Raw genomic sequence first — 24,557 nt, forward strand, 5'->3', positions numbered from 1 at the left:
AGATAGTGAGGGTGTTTGATGATAGTGATGCCTGTCGACTTGTTTTGTTTTATTGTCTGGCCCCCTTCTAGACTGTGAGCCCTCTGTTGGGTCGGGATTGTCTCCACCGGTTGCTCAAACTGTCCGTTCCAAGCACTTAGTCCACTGCTCTGCACATAGTAAGCGCTCAATAAATACTATTGAATGAAGATAGTGATGATATTTGATGATAGTGATGCCTGTCGACTCGTTTGGTTTTATTGTCAGAGAAGCAGCGTGGCTCAGTGGAAAGAGCCCGGGCTTGGGAGTCGGAGGTCATGGGTTCGAATTCCGGCTCGACCACTTGTCAGCTGGGTGACTGTGGGCGAGTCACTTCACTTCTCGGTGCCTCAGTTCCCTCATCTGTAAAATGGGGGTGAAGACTGGGAGCCCCACGTGGGACCGCCTGATTCCCCTGTGTCTACCCCAGCGCTTAGAACGGTGCTCGGCACATAGTAAGCGCTTAACAAATACCAACATTATTATTATTATTATTATTGTCTGTCCCTCCTTCTAGACTGTGAGCCCTTTGTTGGGGCGGGATTGTCTCCACTTGTTGCTCGAACTGTACGTTCCAAGCGCTTAGTCCAGTGCTCTGCACACAGTAAGCGCTTAATAAATACGATTGCATGAATGAATGTTAGAGAGGAGGGAACTGAGGCCCAGAGAAGAGGAGTGACTTGTGAGGAGCAGCGTGGCTCCGTGGAAAGAGCCCGGGCTTGGGAGTCAGAGGTCATGAGTTCGACTCCCGGCTCTGCCACTTGTCAGCTGGGGGACTGTGGGCGAGTCACTTCACTTCGCCTCAGTGACCTCAGCTGTACAATGGGGTTGAAGACCGTGAGCCTCACGTGGGACGACCTGATGCCCCTGTATCTCCCCCAGCGCTTAGAACAGTGCTCTGCACCTAGTAAGCGCTTAACAAATAGCAACTTTATTGTTATGATTATAAGGTCACACAGCAGCTGGGATTAGAAGCAAAGTCCTGATTTGGGACGAGGGGGGCGGGTGAACGACAGGATGATTAGGATCCTGTAAAGGGGCCTCTGAGGTAAATAGCAGTGCGTTGCCAGGGTCGCCTAGGCAACGGCCTCCGGCCGCGGGGGCTCCTGGGACTCGTAGTCCCGCGCCGTGGAGGGGCTCCCGCGGGGCATCCTGGGACCCGTAGTCCTGCGCTGGCGCGGGGACCGCGCGAGCGGGGCCGGCCGCGCGCCGAGCGGAACTACGCGTCCCAGAGGCCCCCGCGCTCGGGAGGAGGAACTACGCTTCCCAGAGGCCCCCGCGCGAGGTCCTCCCTCCCCCCCTCCCCCCGAGGGAAGATGGCGGCGGCGCGGGCGTGGGTGGTGGTGGCGGCGGCGGCGGCGGGGCTGCTGGGGCTGCTGGCCGGGGCGGCGCGGGGCGGGAAGTATTCGCGGGAGACCAACGAGCGGCCGAGGGACGGGGAGTTCCGGGTGCTCAAGCTCAACCAGGTCTGGGAGAAAGCGCAGCGGGTGAGTGTCGGGGGCCAGCGGCGCGCGTCCCCGCCGGCCGGAGCGGGAGCGCGTGGCGGCGGGGGCGCGTCTCGCCGGGGAAACAGCGCCGCCCAGCGGGCGGAGGCCGCCACACGGGGCTCCCGCCGGCCCGTCCTAGGCCTCGGCGGCATCGCCAGGGGGCTGCTGGAGAAGCGCTTCCTAGGTGCGCAGCACTGTTAATAATGCTGGTATTTGTTAAGCGCCTCCTATGGGCCGAGCACTCTTCTGAGCGCTGGGGTAGACCCAGGGGAATCAGGTGGTCCCCCGTGGGGCTCCCGGTCTTCATCCCCATTTTCCAGATGAGGGAACTGAGGCCCGGAGAAGTCAAGTGACTCGCCCACGGTCACCCAGCCGACGAGGGGCAGAGCTGGGAGTCGAACTGTTCTAAGAGACAGGGGAAGAATCATCATAATGTTGGTATTTGTTGAGCGCTTTCTAGGTGCACAGCGCTGTTCTGAGCGCTGGGGGAGAGACAGGGGAATAATCATAATAATGTTGGTATTTGTTGAGCGCTTACTAGGTGCACAGCGCTGTTTTAAGCGCTGGGGGAGAGACAGGGGAATAATCATAATAATGTTGGTATTTGTTGAGCGCTTACTAGGTGCAGAGTGCTGTTCTAAGCGCTGGGGGAGATACAGGGTCATCAGGTTGTCCCACGGGAGGCTCCCAGTCTTCATCCCCATTTCACAGATGAGGTCACTGAGGCCCAGAGAAGTGAAGTGACTTGCCCACGGTCCCACGGCTGACAAGTGGCCGAGCCGGGCTTCGAACCCATGACCTCTGACTCCCAAGCCCGTACACTTTCCACCGAGCCACGCTGCTTCTCTATTGCCCTAGCGCTTAGAACAGTGCTTGACACAGAGTAAGTGCTTAACAAATACCAACCTCATTATTATTATTATTACTGTTGTTATCCTAGTACTTAGAGCAACACTTGGCACAGAGTAAGCGCTGAACAAATACCAGCCTCATTATTATTATTATTATTACTGTTATCATCCTAGTACTTAGAGCAGCGCTTGACCCAGAGTAAGCGCTGAACAAATGCCAACCTCATTATTATTATTATTATTATTACTGTTGTTATCCTAGTACTTAGAGCAGTGCTTGGCAGAGAGTAAGTGCTGAACAAATACCAACATCATTATTATTATTATTATCCTAGCGCTTAGAACAGTGCTTGGCACATAGTAAGCCCTTAATAAATACCAGCATTATTATTGTCATTGCCCTAGCGCTTAGAACAGTGCTTGGCACACAGTAAGCGCTTAACAAACATCATTATTATTGTTATTATCCTAGTACTTAGAACAGTGCTTGGCACAGAGTAAGTGCTGAACGAATACCAACATCATTATTATTATTATTATTATTATTATTATTATTATTATCCTAGTACTTAGAACAGTGCTTGGAACATAGTAAGCGCTGAACGAATGCCAATATTATCCTAACGCTTAGAACAGTGCTTGGCACAGAGTAAGCGCTTAACACATACCAACCTCATTATTATTATTATTATTGTTATTATCCTAGTACTTAGAAAAGCGGAAAGAGCCCGGGCTTTGGAGTCAGAGGTCATGGGTTCGAATCCCGGCTCTGCCACTTGCCAGCTGTGTGACTGTGGGCAAGTCACTTCACGTCTCGGTGCCTCAGTTCCCTCATCTGTAAAATGGGGATGAAGACTGGGAGCCCCACATGGGACGACCTGATTCCCCTCTGTCTACTCCAGCGCTTAGAACAGTGCTCTGCACCTAGTAAGCACTTAACAAATACCAACGTTATTATTATTATTATTCAAATCGGGTTGGAAGCGGTCCCCGTCCCACATGGGCCTCACCGTCTCCATCCCTCATTTGCAGAAGATAATATTCGTTTATTCATTCATTAAGTCGTATTTATTGCGCGCTTACCATGTGCAGAGCACTGTACTAAGCGCTTGGAATGGACAGTTCGGCAACAGAATAATAATAATGAGGATGATGATGGTATTTAAGCGCTTAGGATGTGCCAGGCACCGTACTGAGCACCGGGGTGGGTACAAGCAAATCGGGTTGGAAACGGTCCCCGTCCCACACGGGGTTCTCAATCTCAATCCCCATTTTACAGATAATGATAATAATGATATTGATGGTATTTAAGTGCTCACGATGTGCCAGGCACTGTACTAAGCGCCGGGGTGGAGACATTCAAATCGGGTTGGAAACGGTCCCCGTCCCACGTGGGGTTCACAATCTCAATCCCCATTTTACAGATAATGATGATGATGATGATGATGGTATTTAAGTGCTCACGATGCGCCAGGCACTGTACTAAGCGCTGGGGTGAATCCATATGGGGCTCACAGTCTCAACCCCCATTTTGCAGAGGAGGGAACCGAGGCCCAGAGAAGTGAAGTGACTAGCCCAAGATCACACAGGAAACAAGTGGCGGAGCCGGGATTAGATAATAATGATGGTATTTATTAAGCGCTTACTATGTGCCAGGCACTGTACTAAGCGCTGGGGGAGATATAAGATAATCAGGTCACCATCCCGGTCCCACATAAGGCTGACAGTCTTCACCCCCGTTTTCCAGATGAGGGAACCGAGGCCCAGAGAAGTGAAGTGACTTAATAATAATAATAATAACGTTGGTATTTAATGTTAAGCGCTCACTATGTGCAGAGCACCGTTCTAAGCGCGGGGGGAGATACAGGGTCATCGGGTTGTCCCCCTTGGGGCTCCCGGTCTTCATCCCCATTTTCCAGATGAGGGAACTGAGACACCGAGAAGCGAAGCGACTCGCCCACGGTCACCCGGCCGACGAGGGGCCGAGCCGGGATTTGAACCCGTGACCCCTGACTCCCAAGCCCGGGCTCTTCCCACTGAGCACGCTGCCGTCTCCCAGCAGGCAAGTTGCGGAGCTGAGATTAGATAATGATGATGGTATTTATTAAGGGCTTATCGTGTGCCGGGCACCGTACTGAGCACTGGGGTCGATCCAAGATAATCAGGTCAGACACCATCCCTGTCCCACGTGAGGCTGACGGGCTTCACCCCCGTTTTCCAGATGAGGGAACCGAGGCCCAGAGAAGCGAAGCGACTCGCCCGGCGTCACCCGGCAGACAGGTGGCGGAGCCGGGATTAGAACCCGGGACCTCCGACTCCCAGGCGCGGGTTCTGTCCGCGCCGCCGGGCCGCCTCTCGGTCGCCGGACCCGCAGAGCGAGGGGAGGGACGGTTTTTCCGCCGGAGGGAACCGAGGCCCCGCGACGCGACTCGCCCGAGGTCACCCGGCAGACAGGTGGCGGAGCCGGGATTAGAACCCGGGACCTGCGACTCCCGGGCCCGGGCTCTTGCCGCCAAGTCGCGCCGCGTACTGAGGCAGGCTACTCCTGGGCCCCTCCTCGCGACCGTCGACGGTCGTCCGGGCCTCCGAACGGCCCGGGGCTCTCGGCGCCGGACCCAAGGTTGGACTTAAACCTTGGGCGAGCCGCTTCGCGCCTGGTCGAGCCCAAGGAGAGCTGAACGGGGACGGGGCCGGTGAACCTTCAACGTGACGACGGATGGTAAAGCGAAACGGCGCGGCTCAGTGGAAGGAGCCCCGGGCTTGGGAGTCGGAGGTCGTGGGTTCGAATGCCGGCCCCGCCGCCTGTCGGGTGGGGGACTTGGGGCAAGTCGCTTCGTTCCTTCGTTCAGTGGTATTTACTGAGCGCTTACCGTGCGCGGGGCGCCGGACTGAGCGCTTGGAACGTGCAAGTCGGTGACAGGTAGAGACGGTCCCTGCCCTTGGACGGGCTCATCGGGGGAGGCGTTTGTTTGTTAAGCGCTCACTGTGTGCCGAGCACCGTTCTAGGCGCGGGGGGGAGATACGGGGTCATCAGGTTGTCCCACGGGAGGCTCCCAGTCTTCATCCCCATTTTCCAGAGGAGGTCACTGAGGCCCAGAGAAGTGAAGTGACCTGCCCACAGTGACACGGCTGACGAGTGGCAGAGCGGGGATTCGAACCCATGACCTCTGCCTCCCAAGCCCGGGCTCTTTCCACTGGGCCACGCTGCTTCACTTCTCTGTGCCTCAGTGACCTCATCTGGCAAATGGGGATGAAGACTGTGAGCCTCACGTGGGACAACCTGATTCTCCTGTACCTTAGAACAGCGCTCTGCGCGCAGTAAGCGCTTAACAAATACCACCGGTATTATTATCATCCCCATTTTGCAGATGAGGGAACTGAGGGCCAGCGAAGTGAAGCGGCTTGCCCGAGGCCACACAACAGACAAGTGGCGGAGCCGGGATTAGAACCCGTGACCTTCTGACCCCCAGGCCCGGGTTCTATCCGCTCCGCCGGGCTGCTCCTCGTTTGCCGGACCGGGAGAGTGACGGGAGGGACGGTAACGGGAATGGGAGAATCGCCGTCCCTCTGAAGCATTTACTTTGTGCTAGACACTGTGCCTGACCCACATGGGCCGAGGGTCTAGAGGGCGCCGGGCCTGGGCGTCCGGAGGGCCCGGGTTCGGATCCCGGCTCCGCCACGCGTCTGCTGTGCGAGCTCGGGCAAGTCGCTTCCCTTCTCTGGGCCTCAGTCGCCTCGTCTGTAAGATGGGGGTGAAGACTGCGCTCCCTGAGCGGGAAAGGGACCGTGTTCGACGCGATCTGCTCGTATCCAGTACAGCGCCCGTCACATGGTAGGAACTTTCCCAAGTACCATAAGTAAATGCCCAGAAAGAGAGTGAGAAAGAGAGAGGGGAAGGAAAGAAAGAAGAAAGGGAGGGAGGGAATGAAAAGAAAAGGAAGGAAAGAAAAGAAAAGAAAGGAAGAAGGAAGGAAGGAAGAAGGAAGGAAGGAAGGAAGAAGGAAGGAAGGAAGGAAGGAAGGAAGGAAGGAAGGAAGGAAGGAAGGAAGGAAGGAAGGAAGGAAGGAAAGAAGGAAGGAAGAAGGAAGGGAAGGAAGGAAAAAGAAGGAAGGAAAGAAAAGAAGGGAAGGAGGAAGGAAGGAAGGAAGGAAGGAAGGAAGGAAAGGAAGGAAGGAAGGAAGGAAGGAAGGAAGGAAGGAAGGAAGGAAGGAAGGAAGGAAGGAAGGAAGGAAGGAAGGAAGGAAGGAAGGAGGGAAGGAAATGGAAGGAGGGAAGGAAATGAAAGGAGGGAAGGAAATGAAAGGAGGGAAGGAAATGAAAGGAGGGAAGGAAATGAAAAGAAAGGTAGAAAGGAAAAGAAAGAGAAGGAAGGAAAAGAAAAGAAAGGTAGAAAGGAAAGACAGAATGTTTGTGAGCTGACATGGTGCCCTCCGGTGAAAGGACAAGTCCCTTGTCTGGTTCCCCATTCCCTTCCGGGGTGCGTGGGCTATGTGCTGACCGCTTCTTCTTTCTCTTCTCCTTGCGAGCGGCGCGTGCCCGAGGCACCGGACCGCACCCACAGCCCCCCACCCCCACCGCACCCAAGCCACCACTGCCGTCTGTTGCCGAATCGTCCAATCCAAGCGCTTACTACAGTGCTCTGCACCTAGTAAGCGCTCAGGAAATACGGTTGAATGAATGAATGAATGAATGAATCTGGGGGCCGGGACGGTCAACTGCCCCCGTAGAGCTCTCTGGGTTTCCGTTCTTGTGTTTTTGTGGTATTTGGTAAGCGCTTCCTCCGTGTCAGCCGCTGGCCTCGTGGCTAGAAGCCGGGCCTGGGAGTCAGAAGGTCGTGGGTTCGAATCCCGGCTCCTCCACCTGTCTGCTGGGTGACCTTGGGCAAGTCACTTCACTGGGCCTCAGTTACCTCCTCTATAAAATAATAATAATAATTATGGTGTCTGTTAAGTGCTTACTATGTGCAGAGCGTGGCTCAGTGGAAAGAGCCTGGGATTGGGAGTCAGAGGTCATGGGTTCGACTCCCGGCTCTGCCGCTTGTCAGCTGTGTGACCGTGGGCGAGTCTCTTCGCTTCTCTGGGCCTCAGTGACCTCATCTGTAAAATGGGGATTAACTGTGAGCCTCCCGTGGGACGGCCCGATGACCCGTATCTCCCCCAGCGCTTAGAACGGTGCCCTGCACATGGTAAGCGCTTAACAAATACCAACGTTATTGTCGTTATTCATTCATTCAGTGGCACTGAGAGCTTACTACGTGCAGAGCGCTGTACTAAGCGCTTGGAATGGACGATTCGGCAACAGATGGAGACCGTCCCTGCCCAGTGACGGGCTCCCGGTCTAATCGGGGCCCACAGTCACTATTCTAAGCGCTGGGGTAGATCCAGGGTAACCACACTGTCTCACGTGGGGCTCGCGGTTTTAATCCCCGTTTTCCAGATGAGGTCACTGAGGCCCAGAGAAGTGAAGTGACTTGCCCACAGTCACCCAGCTGACAGGCGTGACGGAGCCGGGATTTGAACCCACGACCTCTGACTCCCAGGCCCGGGCCCTTTCCGCCGAGCCACGCTGCCGACACGCCGGCCCCAGACTCGATATTCCCCTTAGGGCCGCCTCCCCCCCGCCGGGCTCTCCTCGCTGGGGAAGGCCTGGGGGGAGTTCGCCCAATCCACACCCGCTTCGTTTATTAGTAATCATTAATCATTATGGTTTCTGTTAAGCTCTTACAATGTGCCAGGCACTATACTCAGCGCCGGAGTGGATACAGGCAAATCGGGTTTGGACCCAGTCCCTGACCCACATGGGGTTCACGGTCTCAATCCCCATTTTACAGGTGAAGGGACTGAGGCCCGGACGAGGGAAGTGACTTAATGATGTTGGTGCCCGTTAAGCGCTCGCTAGGTGCCGAGCACCGTTCCGAGCGCCGGGGGAGATCCGGGGTCATCGGGCCGTCCCACGGGAGGCTCCCGGTGGATCCCCATTTGACAGATGAGGGACCCGAGGCCCAGAGAAGTGACTCGCCCCGGCCGACGAGCGGCGGGGCCGGGGGTCGAACCCGTGACCTCCGACTCCCGAGCCCGGGCTCTCGCCGCGCCGCTCCTCTAAGGCCACAGCGGCAGGCAGGCGGCGGAGCCGGGATCAGAACCCATGCCCTTCTGACTCCCGGGCCGGGGCCTCGCCGCTTTCCCGGCGGCCGAGCGGCGGCCGACCCCGGGAGCTCTCCCCCTGTCTTTGCCCCCCTTGGTACCTGTCGATCGGTCCGACCTATCGAGCGCTTGCCGTGTGCGGTTGAGAAGCAGCGGGGCTCGGGAGTCGGCGGTCGCGAGTTCGAATCCCGGCCCCCCCCCCCCCCCCCGGCCACTCGTCGGCCGTGGGACCGTGGGCGGATCGCTTCTCCCTGCCTCGGCGACCTCATCGGGAAAACGGGGATCCCCTGGGAGCCTCACGTGGGACGGCCCGACGGCCCCGTCGTCTCCCGCGGCGCTTAGAACGGTGCTCGGCACGTAGCGAGCGCTTCGATGCCGACGCTGGCGTTACTGACCCAGTTCCCCGGGGCCCCCGCCCCGTCCTCCCTCCCCAGCTCCAGCTCTCGGCCGTGAAACTGGCCGAACTCCACAGCGACCTGAAGGTCCAAGAGAAGGACGAGCTCACCTGGAAGAAGCTCAGGGCGGACGGCCTGGACGAGGACGGAGAGAAGGAGGCCCGACTGCGACGCGATTTCCACGGTAACGGGCCCCCCGCGGGGTCGGCGGCGGCCCGCCGTCGCGGCGGGGGAGGCCCCGGGACCCTCGTTCGGTCACTCGGCGCTATTCGCTGAGCGCTCGCCCGGCGCGGAGCGCTGTCCTGGGCGCTTGGAAAGTACGGCGGGGCAGCGGAGAGAGACGATCCCCGCCCACCGACGGGCTCACGGTCTAGAAGCGGGGAGACGGGCGACAAAACAAGTAGGCGGCCATAGCATCGAAATAAACAGACTCATCGGTATATAATAAGGATTCATTCATTCAATAGTATTTACCGAGCGCTTACTATGGGCAGAGCACTGGACTAAGCGCTTGGGAGGAACAAGTCGGCAACGGATAGAGACGGTCCCCGCCGTTTGACGGGCTCACGGTCTGATGATGACAACGTTGGTATTTGTTAAGCGCTTACTATGGGCAGAGCGCCGTTCTAAGCGCTGGGGGGAGATTCAGGGGAATCAGGTGGTCCCACGGGAGGCTCCCGGTCTTCATCCCCATTTTACAGATGAGGGAACTGAGGCCCAGGGAAGTGACTTGCCCACAGTCACCCGGCTGACACGTGGCAGAGCCGGCACTCGAACCCATGACCGCTGACTCCCGAGCCCACGCCCTTTCCACCGAGCCACGCCGCTTCTCTGTATATGCACATCCTCGTCGTTAAAGTAGATCGTCCGAGAAGCGGCGTGGCTCGGTGGAAAGAGCCCGGGCTTTGGGGTCGGCGGTGGTGGGTTCGAATCCCCGCTCGGCCGTTTGTCAGCTGTGTGACTTTGGGCGAGTCGCTTCACCCCTCGGTGCCTCAGTCACCCCATCTGTAAAATGGGGGTGAAGACCGGGAGCCCCGCGTGGGACCACCTGATCCCCCGGTGTCTCCCCCAGCGCTTAGAACGGTGCTCGGCACGTAGTGAGCGCTTAACAAATACCAACGGTATTATTATATGGAAATATACACAAGTGCTGGGGGACGGGGAGGGAGGCGGGGCGGTGGGGAGGGGAGGGGAGGAGGAGCGGAGGAGAAGGGGGCTCGGTGGGGGAAGGCCTCCCGGAGGAGGGGAGCGCTCGGTAGGGCTCCGAAGAGGGGAAGAGAGCGAGTTTGGCGGAGGCGAGGCGGGAGGGGGTTCCGGCACCGCGGGGGGGACGCGGGCCGGGGGTCGACGGCGGGACGGGCGAGGCCGGGGGACGGCCGGGGGGTGAGGGGCGGCGGAGGAGCGGAGCGTGCGGGCCGCACTGGAGAAGGGGCGGGGGGGGGAGGGAGGAGGGGGCCGGGGGATGGACGGCTCGGAGGCCCCTTCGGGGTGGTCCCGTAGCCAAATGCCCACCGATCCGGCTCGGGAAGTAGCCGTGCCCGGCTCCCGGGGAGCTCCGGGCGCGAAGCCATCGTGCCGAGCTTCCGGAGAGCCCCGGGAAGATTTCCTTCCTGCCGAGAAGGGTCTCCCCAGCGCGGGGTCATCGTGGCGGGGCCCGGTGCCCCGACGCCGTCCGTCCATCTCCTCCCGGAGCCCCGGGGTGTCTCCCCCGCTCCCCCCCGGCTAGGCGGGCCTCGAGCGCCGCCTCGGACGGGAGCGGTCCCCGGCAGTGGGAAGCGGATCGCGCCCGGGCTCGCCGTCCGCGCTCGGTGACCCTCCCTTCGGCCTCCAGTGATCCTCACGAGATACGGGCTGGACGGCAAGAAGGACGCCCAGCCGGCGGACACCAACTTCATCGACGGCGGCTCGGAGAGCGACGTCCTGGACGACCCGCGGCTGGAGAAGCTCTGGAACAAGGTATACGGGCAAGCGGTCGGCGGGTCGATCGATCGGCCGGCCGACCGGCAGGTCGGTCGATGGGTTCTTCGCCTGTCGGACCGGTCGCGCGCTCGATTGGTTGACGGGTCGTTTGGTTGACCGGTCGGTCCATCGACGGACTGGATGCCGTCGCTTTTTTTTTTCTTTTTGCTCACATGTTTGATTTTAACGGTATTCGTTAAGCCCGTACCGGTCGTCGGGCACCGTATAGGTATTGCGTCCCCATTTTGCAGATGGGGGAACTGAGGCCCAAGGGAGTAAAGCGACTTGCCCGAAGTCGCACGCGGTAGGAGACCGAGAGCCCGTCGGTGGGCAGGGACCGTCTCTGTTGCCGAACTGTCCGTTCCGGGCGCTTAGTACAGTGCTCTGCTCGTGGTAGGCGCTCGGTAAATGCTATGGAATGAATGAACGGAGCCGAAATTAAAACCCAGATCCGCCGACTCCCGGGCCCGTGCCTTTTCCACTGGGCCGGGCTGCTTCCCTGTTCCAATGAGTAATAACGGCGTTCGTTAAGCCGAGCGCCGTTCTAAGCGCCCTTCTAAGCGCCGAGGGGGATGCAAGGTGATGAGGTTGTCCCACGTGGAGCTCGCGGTCTTAATCCCCATTTAACAGGTGAGGGAACCGAGGCACAGAGAAATGAAGCCCCTTGCGCAAAGTCAGTTGAGGAGGGGCGGAGCCGGGATTCGAACCCGCGACCTCCGAAGCCCGGGGCTCTCTCCGCCGAGCCCCGCTGCCTCCCTCTCCCAGGCGCGCAGCGCTGTGCGCGAAGTAAGCAGTGAGTGGCAGGGATCGACCGAGGGATGGCTGGATTCGCCGGGGCTCTGTCGTTTTTCGGATTCCTTTTCTCCGTAGGCCAAAACGTCCGGGAAGTTCTCCGGCGAGGAGCTGGATAAGCTGTGGCGAGAATTCGAGCATCACAAGGAGAAAGTCGAGGAGTACAACATGCTCCTGGAGACCGTGAGCCGGATAGAAGGTGCTGGTCGCCACGCCGGGGAGGCGGAGGGGGCCGGGGCACCCCCCCCCACCCCCCCCCCCCCTTCGTACATCCGGCCGTACTTATTGAGCGCTTAGCCCGCGACGGGCTCCCGGTCTAGAGGCGGGAGGCAGACACCAACGCGAGTAAACGGACGTCAGCCTAAATAATGACGGTGGTATCCGGCTAAACGCTTCCTACGTGCAGAGCACCGTTGTCAGCGCCGGGGGAGACACGGGGGCATCGGGTCGTCCCGCGGGAGCCTCGCGGGCTTCATCCCCATTTCCCAGGCGAGGGAACTGAGGCACGGGGAAGTGACCCGCCCGCGGCCACACGGCCGGCAAGCGGCGGGGGCGGGGTTCGAACCCACGGCCTCCCGACTCCCGGGCCCTCTCCGCTGGGTTATGGATGTTTACACGTATATAGGAGGGTGGTGGGGCGGGATTCCCGCCGTGGAAGGTCGAGGGCGGGTGAGGCAGGCTGACTTGATTATAAATAATAATAGTAATCATAACTGCGCTAGTTGTTAAGCCCTTGCTACGGGCCAGGCGCCGTACCGAGAGCTGGGGTGGATAGAATTGAGAGGCAGCGTGGCTCGGCGGAAAGAGCACGGGCTTCGGAGTCAGGGCTCATGAGTTCGAATCCCGGCTCTGCCACTCGTCGGCCGTGTGACCGCGGGCGAGTCACTTCACTTCTCGGTGCCTCAGTTCCCTCATCTGGAAAATGGGGATGAAGACCGGGAGCCCCAGGTGGGACGACCCGATTCCCCTGGGTCTCCCCCAGCGCTTAGAACGGTGCTCGGCACATAGTGAGCGCTTAACAAATACCAACGTTATTATTATTAGAATCAAATGGGGTTGGACTCAGTCCCCGACCCTCGCGGGGCTCACGGTCTCCAGCCCCATTGGCCGACGAGAAGCAGCGCGGCTCAGCGGGGAGAGCCCGGGCTTGGGAGTCGGAGGTCACGGGTTCGAATCCCCCCGGCTCCGCCGCTCGTCGGCTGTGTGCCTTTGAGCAAGTCACTTGACTTCCCTGTGCCTCAGTGACCTCATCTGTAAAACGGGGATTAAAACCGTGAGCCCCGGGCGGGGCAGCCGGATTCATTCAGTGGTATCCATCGAGCGCTTACCGCGTGCAGAGCCCTGGACTGAGCGCTTGGAATGAACGAGTCGGCAACAGATAGAGACGGTCCCTGCCCTCTGACGGGCGCACGGTCTAATTGATGAGCTTGTAATAATAATAATAATAACAATAATAATGTTGGTATTTGTTAAGCGCTGACTATGTGCCGAGCACTGTTCTAAGCGCTGGGGTAAACACAGGGGAATCAGGTGGTCCCACGTGGGGCTCAGGGTCTTCATCCCCATTTTCCAGATGAGGTCACTGAGGCCCAGAGAAGTGAAGTGACTCGCCCACGGTCACTCAGCTGACAAGCGGCCGAGCCGGGATTTGAACTCATGACCTCTGACTCCAAAGCCCAGGCTCTTTCCACTGAGCCACGCTGCTCCTCGGATTCCCCCCAGCGCGTAGAACAGTGCTTGGCACATGGTGAGCGCTTAACCAATACCATCATTATTATCATCACGAGGGAGCCGAGGCCCAGAGAGGTGAAGTGACCGGCCCTCGGGCACGCGACAGACGAGTGGCCGGGATCAGAACCCCTGACCTTCTGACGCCCAGGCGCGGGCCCTACCCACTAGGCCACGCTGCATCTCCTGATTTTCTTCCGGCTCCCCTCGCACCCGCCCCGGCCGACGGGTCCGACGCCTGCCAGGGCCGGGGGTGACTGCCAGCCCCAGGGCGCCGGGCAGCGGAGGGGCAGCACGGCCTAGCGACCGGCTCCCTGCGGGCCGGGAACGCGTCCGATCGTATATCGGCCTCTCCCAGCGCGCTTAACGCAGTGCTCCGCGGACGGGGAAGCAGCGTGGCTCAGTGGAAAGAGCCCGGGCTTCGGAGTGGGGGGGGGGGGGGTCGTGGGTTCGACTCCCGGCTCCGCCGCCTGTCAGCCGGGTGACTGTGGGCGACTCGCTTCGCTTCTCTGGGCCTCAGTGACCTCATCTGGAAAATGGGGATTAACCGGGAGCCTCCCGTGGGACGACCCGATGAGCCCGTATCTCCCCCGGCGCTTAGAACGGGGCTCTGCCCGTAGTGAGCGCTTAACAAATACCGACATCGTTATTATTATTATTATTATAGTTAGGGCTCCATAAATGCAGTTAATAATAATAACGAGGCCAGGCCTGGGAGCCTGGAAGGACTTGGGTTAATAATCATCACGATATTGTTAAGCGCTTACTATGTGCAGAGCACCGTTCTAAGCGCTGGGGGGATACAAGGTCATCAGGGTGTCCCACGTAGGGCTCACAGTCGTCATCCCCATTTTCCAGATGAGGGCACTGAGGCCCAGAGAAGTGAAGCGACTCGCCCGCAGTCGCACAGCTGCCGAGGGGCAGAAGCGGCATTAGAATCCGTGACCTCTGACTCCGAAGCCCGGGCTCCGGCCTGCTGGGGGACCTTGGGCGGGTCACTTCACTTCTCTGGGCCTCAGCGCCCTCAGCCGTAAAATGGGGATGAAGACTGAGAGCCCCATGAGGGACAGGGACTGGGTCCAACCTGATTAGTTTGTACCTACCCCGGTGCTTCGAACAGTGCCCGGCACGGGGAAGCAGCGTGGCTCAGTGGACAGACCCCGGGCTTGGGAGTCAGAGGTCGTGGGTTCTAATCCCGGCTCCGCCACCTGTCTGCTGTGTGACCTGGGGCAAGTGACTTCACTTCTCTGTGCCTCCGTGCCCTCATCTGTCAAATGAGGCTGAAGACCGTGAGCCTCACGTGGGACGACCCGATTCCCCCGTATCTCCCCCGGCGCTTAGTACGGTGCTCTGCACCTGGTAAGCGCTTAACAAATACCCTAATAATAATGTGGTAAGGGCTTAACAAGTACCATAAATAAATTGGAAAAAGAAACCAAAAACGCGCTCGGACATTTGGCAGAAAAAAACGATCATTCGCCAGCGCGGAGAAGTGAACGTGTGGCCTGAGCCGACTGTCGAATCCGACGTGAGGGGCGGTGGGGGTGGGGGGGGGGGGGGTCATACATTCATTCGGCCATATTTATTGCGTGCTTACTGCGTGCGAAGCACCGTACTAAACACTTGGGAGAGTACACAGTGACAATAAACAGACACGTTCCCTGCCTACAGCGAGTTTACAATCTCATGCCCTAGTGGATAGAACCTGGGCCCGGGAGTGAGAAGGACCTGGGTTCTCATCGCGGCTCCACCCCTTGTCTGCCGTGTGATCCTGGGCAAGTCACTTCACTCCTCTGGGCCTCAGTTCTCCGCAAAAGGGGGATAAAAAAAAAAAAATTACGGCATTGGTTAAGCACTTACTGGGTGCAAAGCACCGTTCTAAGCTCTGGAGTTGATACAAGGAAATCGGGACGTCCCCCGTGGGGCTCCCGGTCTTCATCCCCATTTGACAGGTGAGGTCACTGAGGCCCAGAGAAGTGACTTGTCCAGAGTCACCCGGCTGACAAGGGCCAGAGCGGGGATTCGAACCCGTGACCTCTGACTCCCAAGCCCGGGCTCCTTCCACCGAGCCACGCCGCTCGTGAGTAGAGGCCTCCGGCGGGTGGCGAGGGGCGGGGGGTTCCTCCCACGCTGGCGACCGCCGGGTTTGGTGTCGGACCCCCTTTTCTCCGCCCAGAGATCCACAAGAACGCGATCGGCCCGGCGCACGAGGTTCCGGTGAAGGAGGACGTCCTGCAGGGCAAGCACGCCGACCTCAAAGACAAGCTGCGCAGCATCCACCAGGGCTTCGACCGCCTCCGCACCGTCAGCCACCGGGGCTACGACGCCAGCAGCGGTCAGGGCCGCGCCCGGGGGCGGGTCCCGGCGGGGGGGGGGGGGGGCCCGGGGGACTCCGGGGTTTGGACTGGGAGCCCCCGGGGGACAGGGATCGCCTCTATCTGTTCCCGAATAATGTTGGTATTCAATCAGTTCATTCAATAGTATTTAGTGAGCGCTTACTATGTGGTATCTCCGTTCTAAGCGCTGGGGGGAGGGGCGGGGGATACGGGGTTCGACTCCCCGCTCCGCCCCTTGTCAGCCGGGTGACTGTGGGCGACTCACTTCGCTTCTCTGGGCCTCAGTGACCTCATCTGGAAAATGGGGATGAACCGGGAGCCTCCCGCGGGCCGACCCGATGACCCCGTATCTCCCCCGGCGCTTAGAACGGGGCTCTGCACATCGCGAGCGCTTGACAGATACGAGTATTATCATTATTACAGGGTCATCGGGTTGTGCCACGTGAGGCTCACCGTCTTAATCCCCTTTTTCCAGATGAGGTCACTGAGGCCCAGTGAAGTGACTCGCCCACAGTCCCACAGCCGACAAGTGGCAGAGCGGGGATTCGAACCCACGACCCCTGACTCCCAAGCCCGGGCTTTTCCCGCTGAGCCGTGCTGCTTCCCGTTCCCGTTGGAATGCTTGTACATTCCCGGCGCTTAGTACATAGTGGGCCCTCGGTAAATACGCTTGAATGAACGAGAGGGACCCCCCCCCCCCCCACCCGAGCCCCCCGGGCTCCCGGCCAGCTCGTGCCAAAGCTTAGAATGATAATATCATTATTATTATGGTATTAACGTTGGTATCTGTCAAGCGCTTACTCTGTGCCGAGCGCCGTTCTAAGCGCCGGGGGAGATACGGGGTCATCGGGTCGGCCCGCGGGAGGCTCGCGCCTAATCCCCGTTTAACGGATGAGGGAACCGAAGCCCAGAGAAGGGAAGCGACTCGCCCACGGTCACGCAGCCGACAAGGGGAATTCGAACCCGTGCCCGCTGCGTGCATAGCGATAAGGGTCCTCATTAAGCGCTTACCCCGCGCCGGGCACCGTTCTAGGTCAGTCGGGTCGGACGCGGTCCCCGCCTCACCCGGGGCTACCGGACCCCATGGCTCGGTGGCAAGAGCCCGGCCTCGGGAGCCCGAGGTCGTGGGTTCTGATCCCGGCGCTGCTGCCTGTCAGCTGTGGGACTCTGGGCGAGTCGCTTCACTTCTCTGGGCCTCAGTCAGCCCATCTGTAAAATGGGGATCGAGACTGCGAGCCCCACGTGGGACAACCCGATCGACCTTGTATCCCCCCCCCAGCGGTTAGAACGGCGCTTCGCGCGCAGTAAGCGCTTAACTGATGCCATCATCGTAGTAAGCGCATAACGGATACCGTTATCCATCTGACAGGGATCTGAGTGCCCCGTTCGATGAGGGAGCTGAGGCCCAGAGAATAATAATAACGTTGGGATTCGTTAAGCGCTCACTAAGTGCCGAGCACCGTTCTAAGCGCTGTGGGGGGAGATACGGGGTCATCAGGTTGTCCCCCGTGGGGCTCCCGGTCTTCGTCCCCATTTTCCAGATGAGGGAACTGGGGCCCGGAGAAGTCAAGTGGCTCGCCCGAAGTCACACAGCTGACAGCCTGCGGAGCGGGATTAGAACCCTTGACCTCTGACTCCCAGGCCCGGGCTCTCAGTAGTCTCGGGGTTCATAATAACAATGGTAACGTTGGTATCCGTTAAGCGCTGACTATGCGCCGAGCACCGTTCCGAGCGCTGGGGGAGACGCAGGGGAATCAGGCCGTCCCACGTGAGGCTCCCGGTCTTCGTCCCCATTTTCCAGATGAGGTCACTGAGGCCCGGAGAAGTCAAGCGCCTCGCCCACAGTCCCGCGGCTGCCAAGCGGCGGAGCCGGGAGTCGAACCCATGATCTCCGACTCCCAAGCGCGGGCTCTTTCCACTGAGCCACGCTGCTTCTGACGCGGTCCTATTTATCGAGCGCTTACCGTGTGCAGAACGCTGCACTAAGCGCTTGGGAAAGTACGATACGACAATAAACGGTGACGTCGGGTGCTCGCTCATCCTTTCCTTTAAAACCTCCGCAGAGGGGCCGGGGCGGGGCGGGCTTCTCCAGCCGGGCGCGCCTGTGGTTTTTTCATTCATTCCTTCGTTCAGCCGTATTCACTGAGCGCTTCCCGCGTGCGGAGCGCCGTACTGAGCGCTCGGAAAGCACAGTTGTTTCCCCCCCCCCCCCGCTAGAGTTCGAGGAGCCGCGAGTGATCGACCTGTGGGACCTGGCCCGGACGGCCAACTTCACCAAGAAGGAGCTGGAATCTTTCCGGGTAGGACGAGACCCCGGCGGCAAGACCTCCCCTCCCCTCCCGCGCCCCGGGAGAAGGACCGACAGAGTCGGGGGACGCGACCCCCGCCCTCCGGCCCGGCTCCGTGGAAAGAGCCCGGGCTCGGGAGTCAGAGGTCGTGGGTCCCAATCCCGGCTCCGCCGCTCGGCAGCTGGGTGACTTGGGGCCAGGCGCCTCGCTCGGCGACCTCAGCCGGGAAGTGGGGATGAAGAGCGGGAGCCCCGCGGGGGGACGACCTGATCACCCGGCGCTCAGAACGGTGCTTGGCACACAGTGAGCGCTCCACGAAGACCGCAGTCCGAAATCACCGTCATCCAAAAGCTTTGATCCGGCCAGCCTCGGCGGCGGTCCCGGAGGGGGAGCCGGGAGCCCCTCGCCCACCCCCCGGGCTCGCCGGGGGCGGGGGGGGGGGGGGGTCGTCGCGCTCAGCCTCGTCGCCATCGGGGCCGCGCCCGACCGGCGGCTCGTTGCGGGCGGGGGACGTGTCCCTTTATTATTGGACTGTGCCTTTCCCAGCGCTCAGTACAGTGCTCCGCACACGGTAAGTGCTCGGGAAATAAGGCTGAGTGAACTGTGACACTGCCGCCTCCCGAGCGCTTATACGGTGCCTGCGGTCAGGCGTATTTATTGAGCGTTGAGCGCTTACTGTCTGCTAAGCACTCGGGCGAAGCGGCGCGGCTCAGTGCGAGGAGCCCGGGCTCGGGAGTCAGAAGTCCTGGGTTCTGATCCCGGCTCCGCCGCTTGTCTGATGGGCGACCTTGGGCCAGTCACTTAACTTCTCTGTGCCTCAGTGACCTCATCTGTCAAATGGAGATTAAGACCGGGAGCCCCACGTGGGACAACCCGATCACCTTGTATCTCCCCCGGCGCCTAGAACAGTGCTTGGCACGTAGTAAGCGCTTAACAAATACCATCGTCGTCGTCGTCATTACCGTGAGCCCCACAAGGGACGGGGGCTGTGCCCAACCTGATTTGCTTGTCACAATAATAATAATAATAATCATGATGATGATGTTGGTATTCGTTAAGCGCTTACTATGTGCAGGGCACCGTTCTAAGCGCTGGGAGAGAGACCGGGTCATCGGGCTGTCCCACGTGAGGCTCACGGTCTTCAGCCCCCTTTGACAGATGAGGGAACTGAGGCACAGGGAAGTGTAGTGACTCGCCCACAGTCACACAGCTGACGGGCGGCAGAGCCGGGAGTCGAACCCGTGACCTCTGACTCCGAAGCTCTTTCCACTGAGCCACGCTGCTTCCCTTGCTTGTATCCACCCCAGCGCTTAGTACAGTGCCTGGCACATAGTAAGCGCCTAACTACCGCAGTTATTAACAGACACGTTCCCTTCCCTCGAGGTAACGGTGTAGAGACGAGCTGACCGCAGCGAGCGCTCAATAAATAGGACCGACGGCCCGCTTCAGGCGGCTCAGTCCGAATCAACCGTCTGGCCTTGCCAAGGGCTCGTATTTATTGAGCACCCGCCGCACGGGGGGCACTGTAGTAGGCTCCTTCCCGGGGGGGGGCGGGGGGCAGGGAGACCTCGACGGCCCAGGCCGAGCCCGGCCTTCCTCGCGTCCGCCGTCCGAGCCCGGCCCCCGGCCGCTCACCGAGACGCCCGTCGTCGGGTAGGGACTGTCTCCCTCTGTTGCCGCATTGTGCTTTATTGATGATGATAATAATAATGTCGGTATCCGTTAAGCGCTCACTATGTGCCGAGCACCGTTCTAAGCGCCGGGGTAGACACGGGGGAATCGGGTCGTCCCACGTGGGGCTCACGGTCTTCGTCCCCATTTTCCAGATGAGGGAACTGAGGCACCGAGAAGTGAAGTGACTGGCCCGCGGTCACCCGGCTGACCGAGCGGCGGAGCCGGGAATCGAACCCGTGACCTCCGCCTCCCAAGCCCGGGCTCTTTCCCCCGAGCCCCGCTGCTTCCCACAGTCCCACAGCTGACCGGGGGGGGGGGGGCGGAGCCGGGATCGGAACCCGTGACCCCCGCCTCCCAAGCCCGGGCTCTTTCCCCCGAGCCCCGCTGCTTCCCACAGTCCCACAGCTGACCGGGGGGGGGGGGGGGGGCGGAGCCGGGATCGGAACCCGTGACCCCCGCCTCCCAAGCCCGGGCTCTTTCCCCCGAGCCCCGCCCGCCTTCCGGTGCTTTGCCCGCGGCGAGCGCTCAGTAAATAGCGTCGGATGAACGACTGAGTGAATCTCCGCCGCCGCCACAGGAGGAGCTCAGACACTTCGAGGCGAAGATCGAAAAGCACCAGCACTACCAGAAGCAGCTGGAGATCTCCCAGGAGAAACTGAGGCACCTGGCGGGCACCGGCGACAAGGAGCACCTGAGCCACAACAAGGAGAAGTACGCCCTGCTGGAGGAGAAGACCAAGGCGCTGGGCTACAAGGTGAGGGCCGGGGGCTCGGTCGGGGGCCCCTCACCCGGCTAAATCGTAACAACTGAGGCGTCTAAGCGCCCGCTGCGCGCCAGGCACCGTGCTAAGCGCCGGGGCGGACAAGCGGATCGGGGTGGATACCGTCCCCGGCCCACGTGGGATTCCCGGCCTTGACCTCGATTTCACCAAGAAGCAGCTCGGCTCGGCGGGGAGAGCCCGGGCTTGGGAGGCGGGGGTCGTGGGTTCGGATGCCGGCTCCGCCGCCCGTCAGCTGGGGGGCTGTGGGAAGCAGCGGGGCCCGGTGGAATGAGCCCGGGCTTGGGAGGCGGAGGTCGTGCGTTCGAAACCCGGCTCCGCCACGCGGCAGCTGGGGGGCCGGGGGGCGAGTCACTTCACTTCTCTGGGTCTCAGCGACCTCATCCGGAAAATGGGGATGAAGACTGTGAGCCTCGCGTGGGACGACCCGATCACCCCGTATGTCACCTAGTAAGCGCTTAACAAGTACCGACATCGTTATTATTATTATTATTACTTCACTTCTCTGGGTCTCAGTCCCCTCATCTGGAAGATGGGGATTAAGACAGGCTCACGTGGGACGACCCGATGACCCTGTATCTGTCCCAGCGCTTAGAACGGTGCTCTGCACGTAGTAAGCGCTTAACGAATACCGACATCGTTATTATTATCACTTGACTTCTCTGGGCCTCAGTTCCCTCATCTGGAAAATGGGGATGAAGACTGTGAGCCCCACGTGGGACAACCTCACTCCCCTGTATCTGCCCCCGCGCTTAGAACGGTGCTCTGCACGTAGTAAGCGCTTAACAGTGAGGGAACCGAGGTCCAGAGAAGTGAAGTGGCTTGCCCAGGCCGCACGGCAGGCTGGTGGCGGAGCCGGGATTAGAACCCGGGTCCTCCGGCCTCCCAGGCCCGGGGTCCAGCCACTTAGGCCACGCTGCTTTCTGCGCCGCTCGTACTTGCTCCTTCATTCATCCTCCCTCCCATCCCCACAGCACACATGTATGGATGGTGATGGTGTTGGTATCCGTTAAGCGCTCACTAGGCGCCGAGCACCGTGCTAAGCGCCGGGGGAGATACGGGGTCATCGGGTCGTCCCACGGGAGGCTCACGGTCTTCAACCCCATTTTCCAGATGAGGTCACCGAGGCGAAGTGAAGTGACTGGCCCGCGGTCACCCAGCTGACGAGTGGCGGAGCCGGGATTCGAACCCACGACCTCCGGCTCCCCAGCCCGGGCCCTTTCCACCGAGCCACGCGGCTTCTCCGAGCCACGCCGCTCTGTACAGCCCTGCAGTTCGTCGATTTCTGTATTCTCGTTAAGGTCTCTCTCCTCCTCTAGACTGTGAGCCCTTTGCGGGCGTCGGTTTGTTGTTATAGCGTACTCTCCCGAGCGCTTAGTACAGCGCTCTGCACACTGCAAGCGCTCAATAAATAACAGCTGAATGAACGAAGGAGTGCTTCCCGGCCCTCTGGGCCACCCCGGAGAAGGCCCCACGCCTCCGGGGACTTTCCATCCCCGCACGGCTCTCCCGGGTGGGTGGGGGGTCATTCGATCGTATTTATTGAGCGCCTGCCGTGTGCAGAGCGCTGTGCTGAGCGCTTGGGAGAGGACAGCGGAACCCATTTCCCGCCCCCAGTGAGCTTACACTGGGAGAAGCAGCGTGGCTCAGCGGAAAGAGCCTGGGCTCGGGGGCCAGGGGTCATGGGTTCGACTCCCGCCTCTGCCACCCGTCAGCTGGGTGACCGTGGGCGAGTCACTTCACTTCTCGGTGCCTCAGTTCCCTCATCTGGAAAATGGGGGTGAAGACTGGGAGCCTCCCGGACAACCGGATTCCCCTGTATCTCCCCCCCAGCGCTTAGAACGGTGCTCTGCACGTAGTAAGCGCTTAACAGATACCAACATCATTGAGAAGCAGCGTGGCTCAGTGGAAAGAGCATGGGCTCTGGAGTCCGAGGTCATAGGTTCGAATTCCGGCCCCGCCGCTCGGCGGCTGTGTGACTGTGGGCGAGTCGCTTCGCTTCTCTGGGCCTCAGTTCCCTCATCTGTAAAATGGGGATGAAGACCGGGAGCCCCACGTGGGACAGCCTGATTCCCAGCACAGTGGCCGGGTGGACGGAGTCCTAAGGTCTTGGGTTCTAATCCCGGTTCCTCCACTCCGCCCTGGGGCCTTGGGCGAGGCACTTCACTTCTCTGCACCTCAGTTTCCCCATCTGTACGATGGGGGTTGAGACCGTGAGCCCGCTGTCGGACCTCGACCGCGTCCAACCCGATCCGCTTGCGTCCGCCCCTGCCTTAGTACAGCGCGGTGAAACAGCGTGGCTCGGTGGAAAGAGGCCGGGCTTGGGAGTCAGAGGTCGTGGGTTCGGGTGCCGGCCCCGCCACTTGTCGGCTGGGTGACTTTGGGCGGGTCACTTCACTTCGCTGGGCCTCAGTGACCTCATCTGTCAAATGGGGATAGAGACTGGGAGCCCCAGGTGGGACAGCCTCATTACCTCGTATTTATTTACTCATTCATTCACTTGTATTTATTGAGCGCTTAGTAAGTGCTTGGAAAGTACAATTTGGCAACAGGTAGAAACAATCCCTACCCAACGACGGGGCCCGCCGTCTTGAAGGGGGAATTGTAATAACGACGGTATCTGTTAAGCGCTTACTTTGTGTCGAGCCCCGTTCTAAGCGCTGGGGTAGATCCAGGGTCATCGGGTCGTCCCACAGTGGGGCTCCCGGTCTTCATCCCCATTTTTACAGACGAAGTCACCGAGGCCCAGAGAAGTGGAGTGGCTTGCCCAGCGTCACCCAGCTCACAAGTGGGAGAGCTGAGATTAGAACCCACCATCTCTGACTCCCAAACCCGGGCTCATTTCCCTGGGCCACGCCCCAGTGCTCGGAACAGTGCTCGGCCTATAGGAAGCGCTTAACAAATACCATTATTAGTATTATTGTTCATTCAGTAGTATCGATTGAGCGCCTACTCTGGGCAGAGCACCGGACTAAGCGCTCGGAATGAACAAAGTCGGCAACGGATGGGGACGGTCCCCGCCGCCTGACGGGCTCACGGTCCGATCGGGGGAGACGGACGGACGAGGACGATGGCGACAGAGAGAGTCGGGGGGAGGGACGTCTCGTAAAAACCGATGGCGACTAAATAGAATCGAGGCGATGGACATCTCGTTAACAGAATAAATAGGGTGACGGAAATATACACAGTTGAGCGGCTGAGCACCTGGCGCACAGTAAGCCCCGAACGAATGCCGTCATTATTAGTAGTCTCTTAAAGAAGCAGCGGGGCTCGGTGGAAAGAGCACGGGCTTCGGAGTCAGAGGTCCCGGCCCTGCCACTTGTCAGCTGTGGGACTGTGGGCAAGTCACTTCTCCGGGCCTCAGTTCCCTCATCTGGAAAATGGGGGTTAATAATCACGTTGGTATTTGTTAAGCGCTTACCGTGGGCCGAGCACCGTTCTAAGCGCTGGGGGAGACACAGGGGAAGCAGGTTGTCCCACGTGGGGCTCCCGGTCTTCATCCCCATTTTCCAGATGAGGGAACTGAGGCCCGGAGAAGTGAAGTGACTCGCCCACAGTCACACAGCTGCCAAGTGGCAGAGCCGGGATTCGAGCCATTGACCTCTGACTCCAAAGCCCACGCTCTTTGGAGGCTTTGGATTAAGAGTGTGAGCCCCACGTGGGACAACCTGATTCCCTGTGTCTACCCCAGCGCTTAGAACAGCGCTCTGCACCCAGTAAGCGCTTAACAGATACCAGCGTTATCATGATTATTCTTATCATTCTCGTCCGTGGCACCATTTTAGGTGAAAAAGCACCTCCAGGACCTGTCCACCCGCATCTCCAGAGGCCTGCAGCACAACGAGCTCTAAAGGGGGAGATCCTCGGGTCGAACCGGGCGGACCCCGGCTGCGCTCCGTGGGGTCCCGGGAAGGACGCCGTGACCCCCCCCCCCGCCCCCCAAATGGACCCCGGAGGCACAGCTCCGTCCCCCGGCTTGCTTCACGCGCCGGAGCCTCTCTTCACCTTCTTCTCCCCCGTCGGCGCTCGGCCCCACGTGAGCGGCGTTGACGTCCCGAGCTTCGGAACCGATCCCGTAGTCCCGGCTCTTTAAACCCGCTCCCGAAAA

The 24,557-nt window shown here is 60.0% G+C and overlaps 1 protein-coding gene across 1 annotated transcript; it reads left to right on the forward strand.

Annotated features, from left to right (window-relative positions):
• Positions 1–1,334: 1,334 nt before the first annotated feature.
• LRPAP1 (LDL receptor related protein associated protein 1) lies at positions 1,335–24,463 on the forward strand. Its single transcript, XM_029063599.1, has 8 exons — positions 1,335–1,505; positions 8,934–9,078; positions 10,726–10,850; positions 11,724–11,844; positions 15,550–15,708; positions 17,927–18,009; positions 20,249–20,425; positions 24,235–24,463. The coding sequence occupies exons 1-8, from the start codon at positions 1,335–1,337 to the stop codon at positions 24,298–24,300; spliced, it is 1,047 nt and encodes a 348-aa protein (XP_028919432.1). The 3' UTR covers positions 24,301–24,463.
• Positions 24,464–24,557: the final 94 nt, after the last annotated feature.

The sequence above is a fragment of the Ornithorhynchus anatinus genome, chromosome 4 (assembly GCF_004115215.2).
Source record: "Ornithorhynchus anatinus isolate Pmale09 chromosome 4, mOrnAna1.pri.v4, whole genome shotgun sequence".
Taxonomy (NCBI): domain Eukaryota; kingdom Metazoa; phylum Chordata; class Mammalia; order Monotremata; family Ornithorhynchidae; genus Ornithorhynchus; species Ornithorhynchus anatinus.

What these genes read in the sequence shown, in the direction of transcription:
- LRPAP1 (XM_029063599.1), top strand. Translation starts at nt 1,335, where the DNA reads ATGGCGGCGGCGCGGGCGTGGGTGGTGGTGGCGGCGGCGGCGGCGGGG. An exon ending in GGGCTACGACGCCAGCAGCG is followed by an intron (nt 15,709 to 17,926) that starts GTCAGGGCCGCG and finishes CCCCCCCGCTAG; the next exon opens with AGTTCGAGGAGCCGCGAGTG. An exon ending in AGGAGCTGGAATCTTTCCGG is followed by an intron (nt 18,010 to 20,248) that starts GTAGGACGAGAC and finishes CCGCCGCCACAG; the next exon opens with GAGGAGCTCAGACACTTCGA.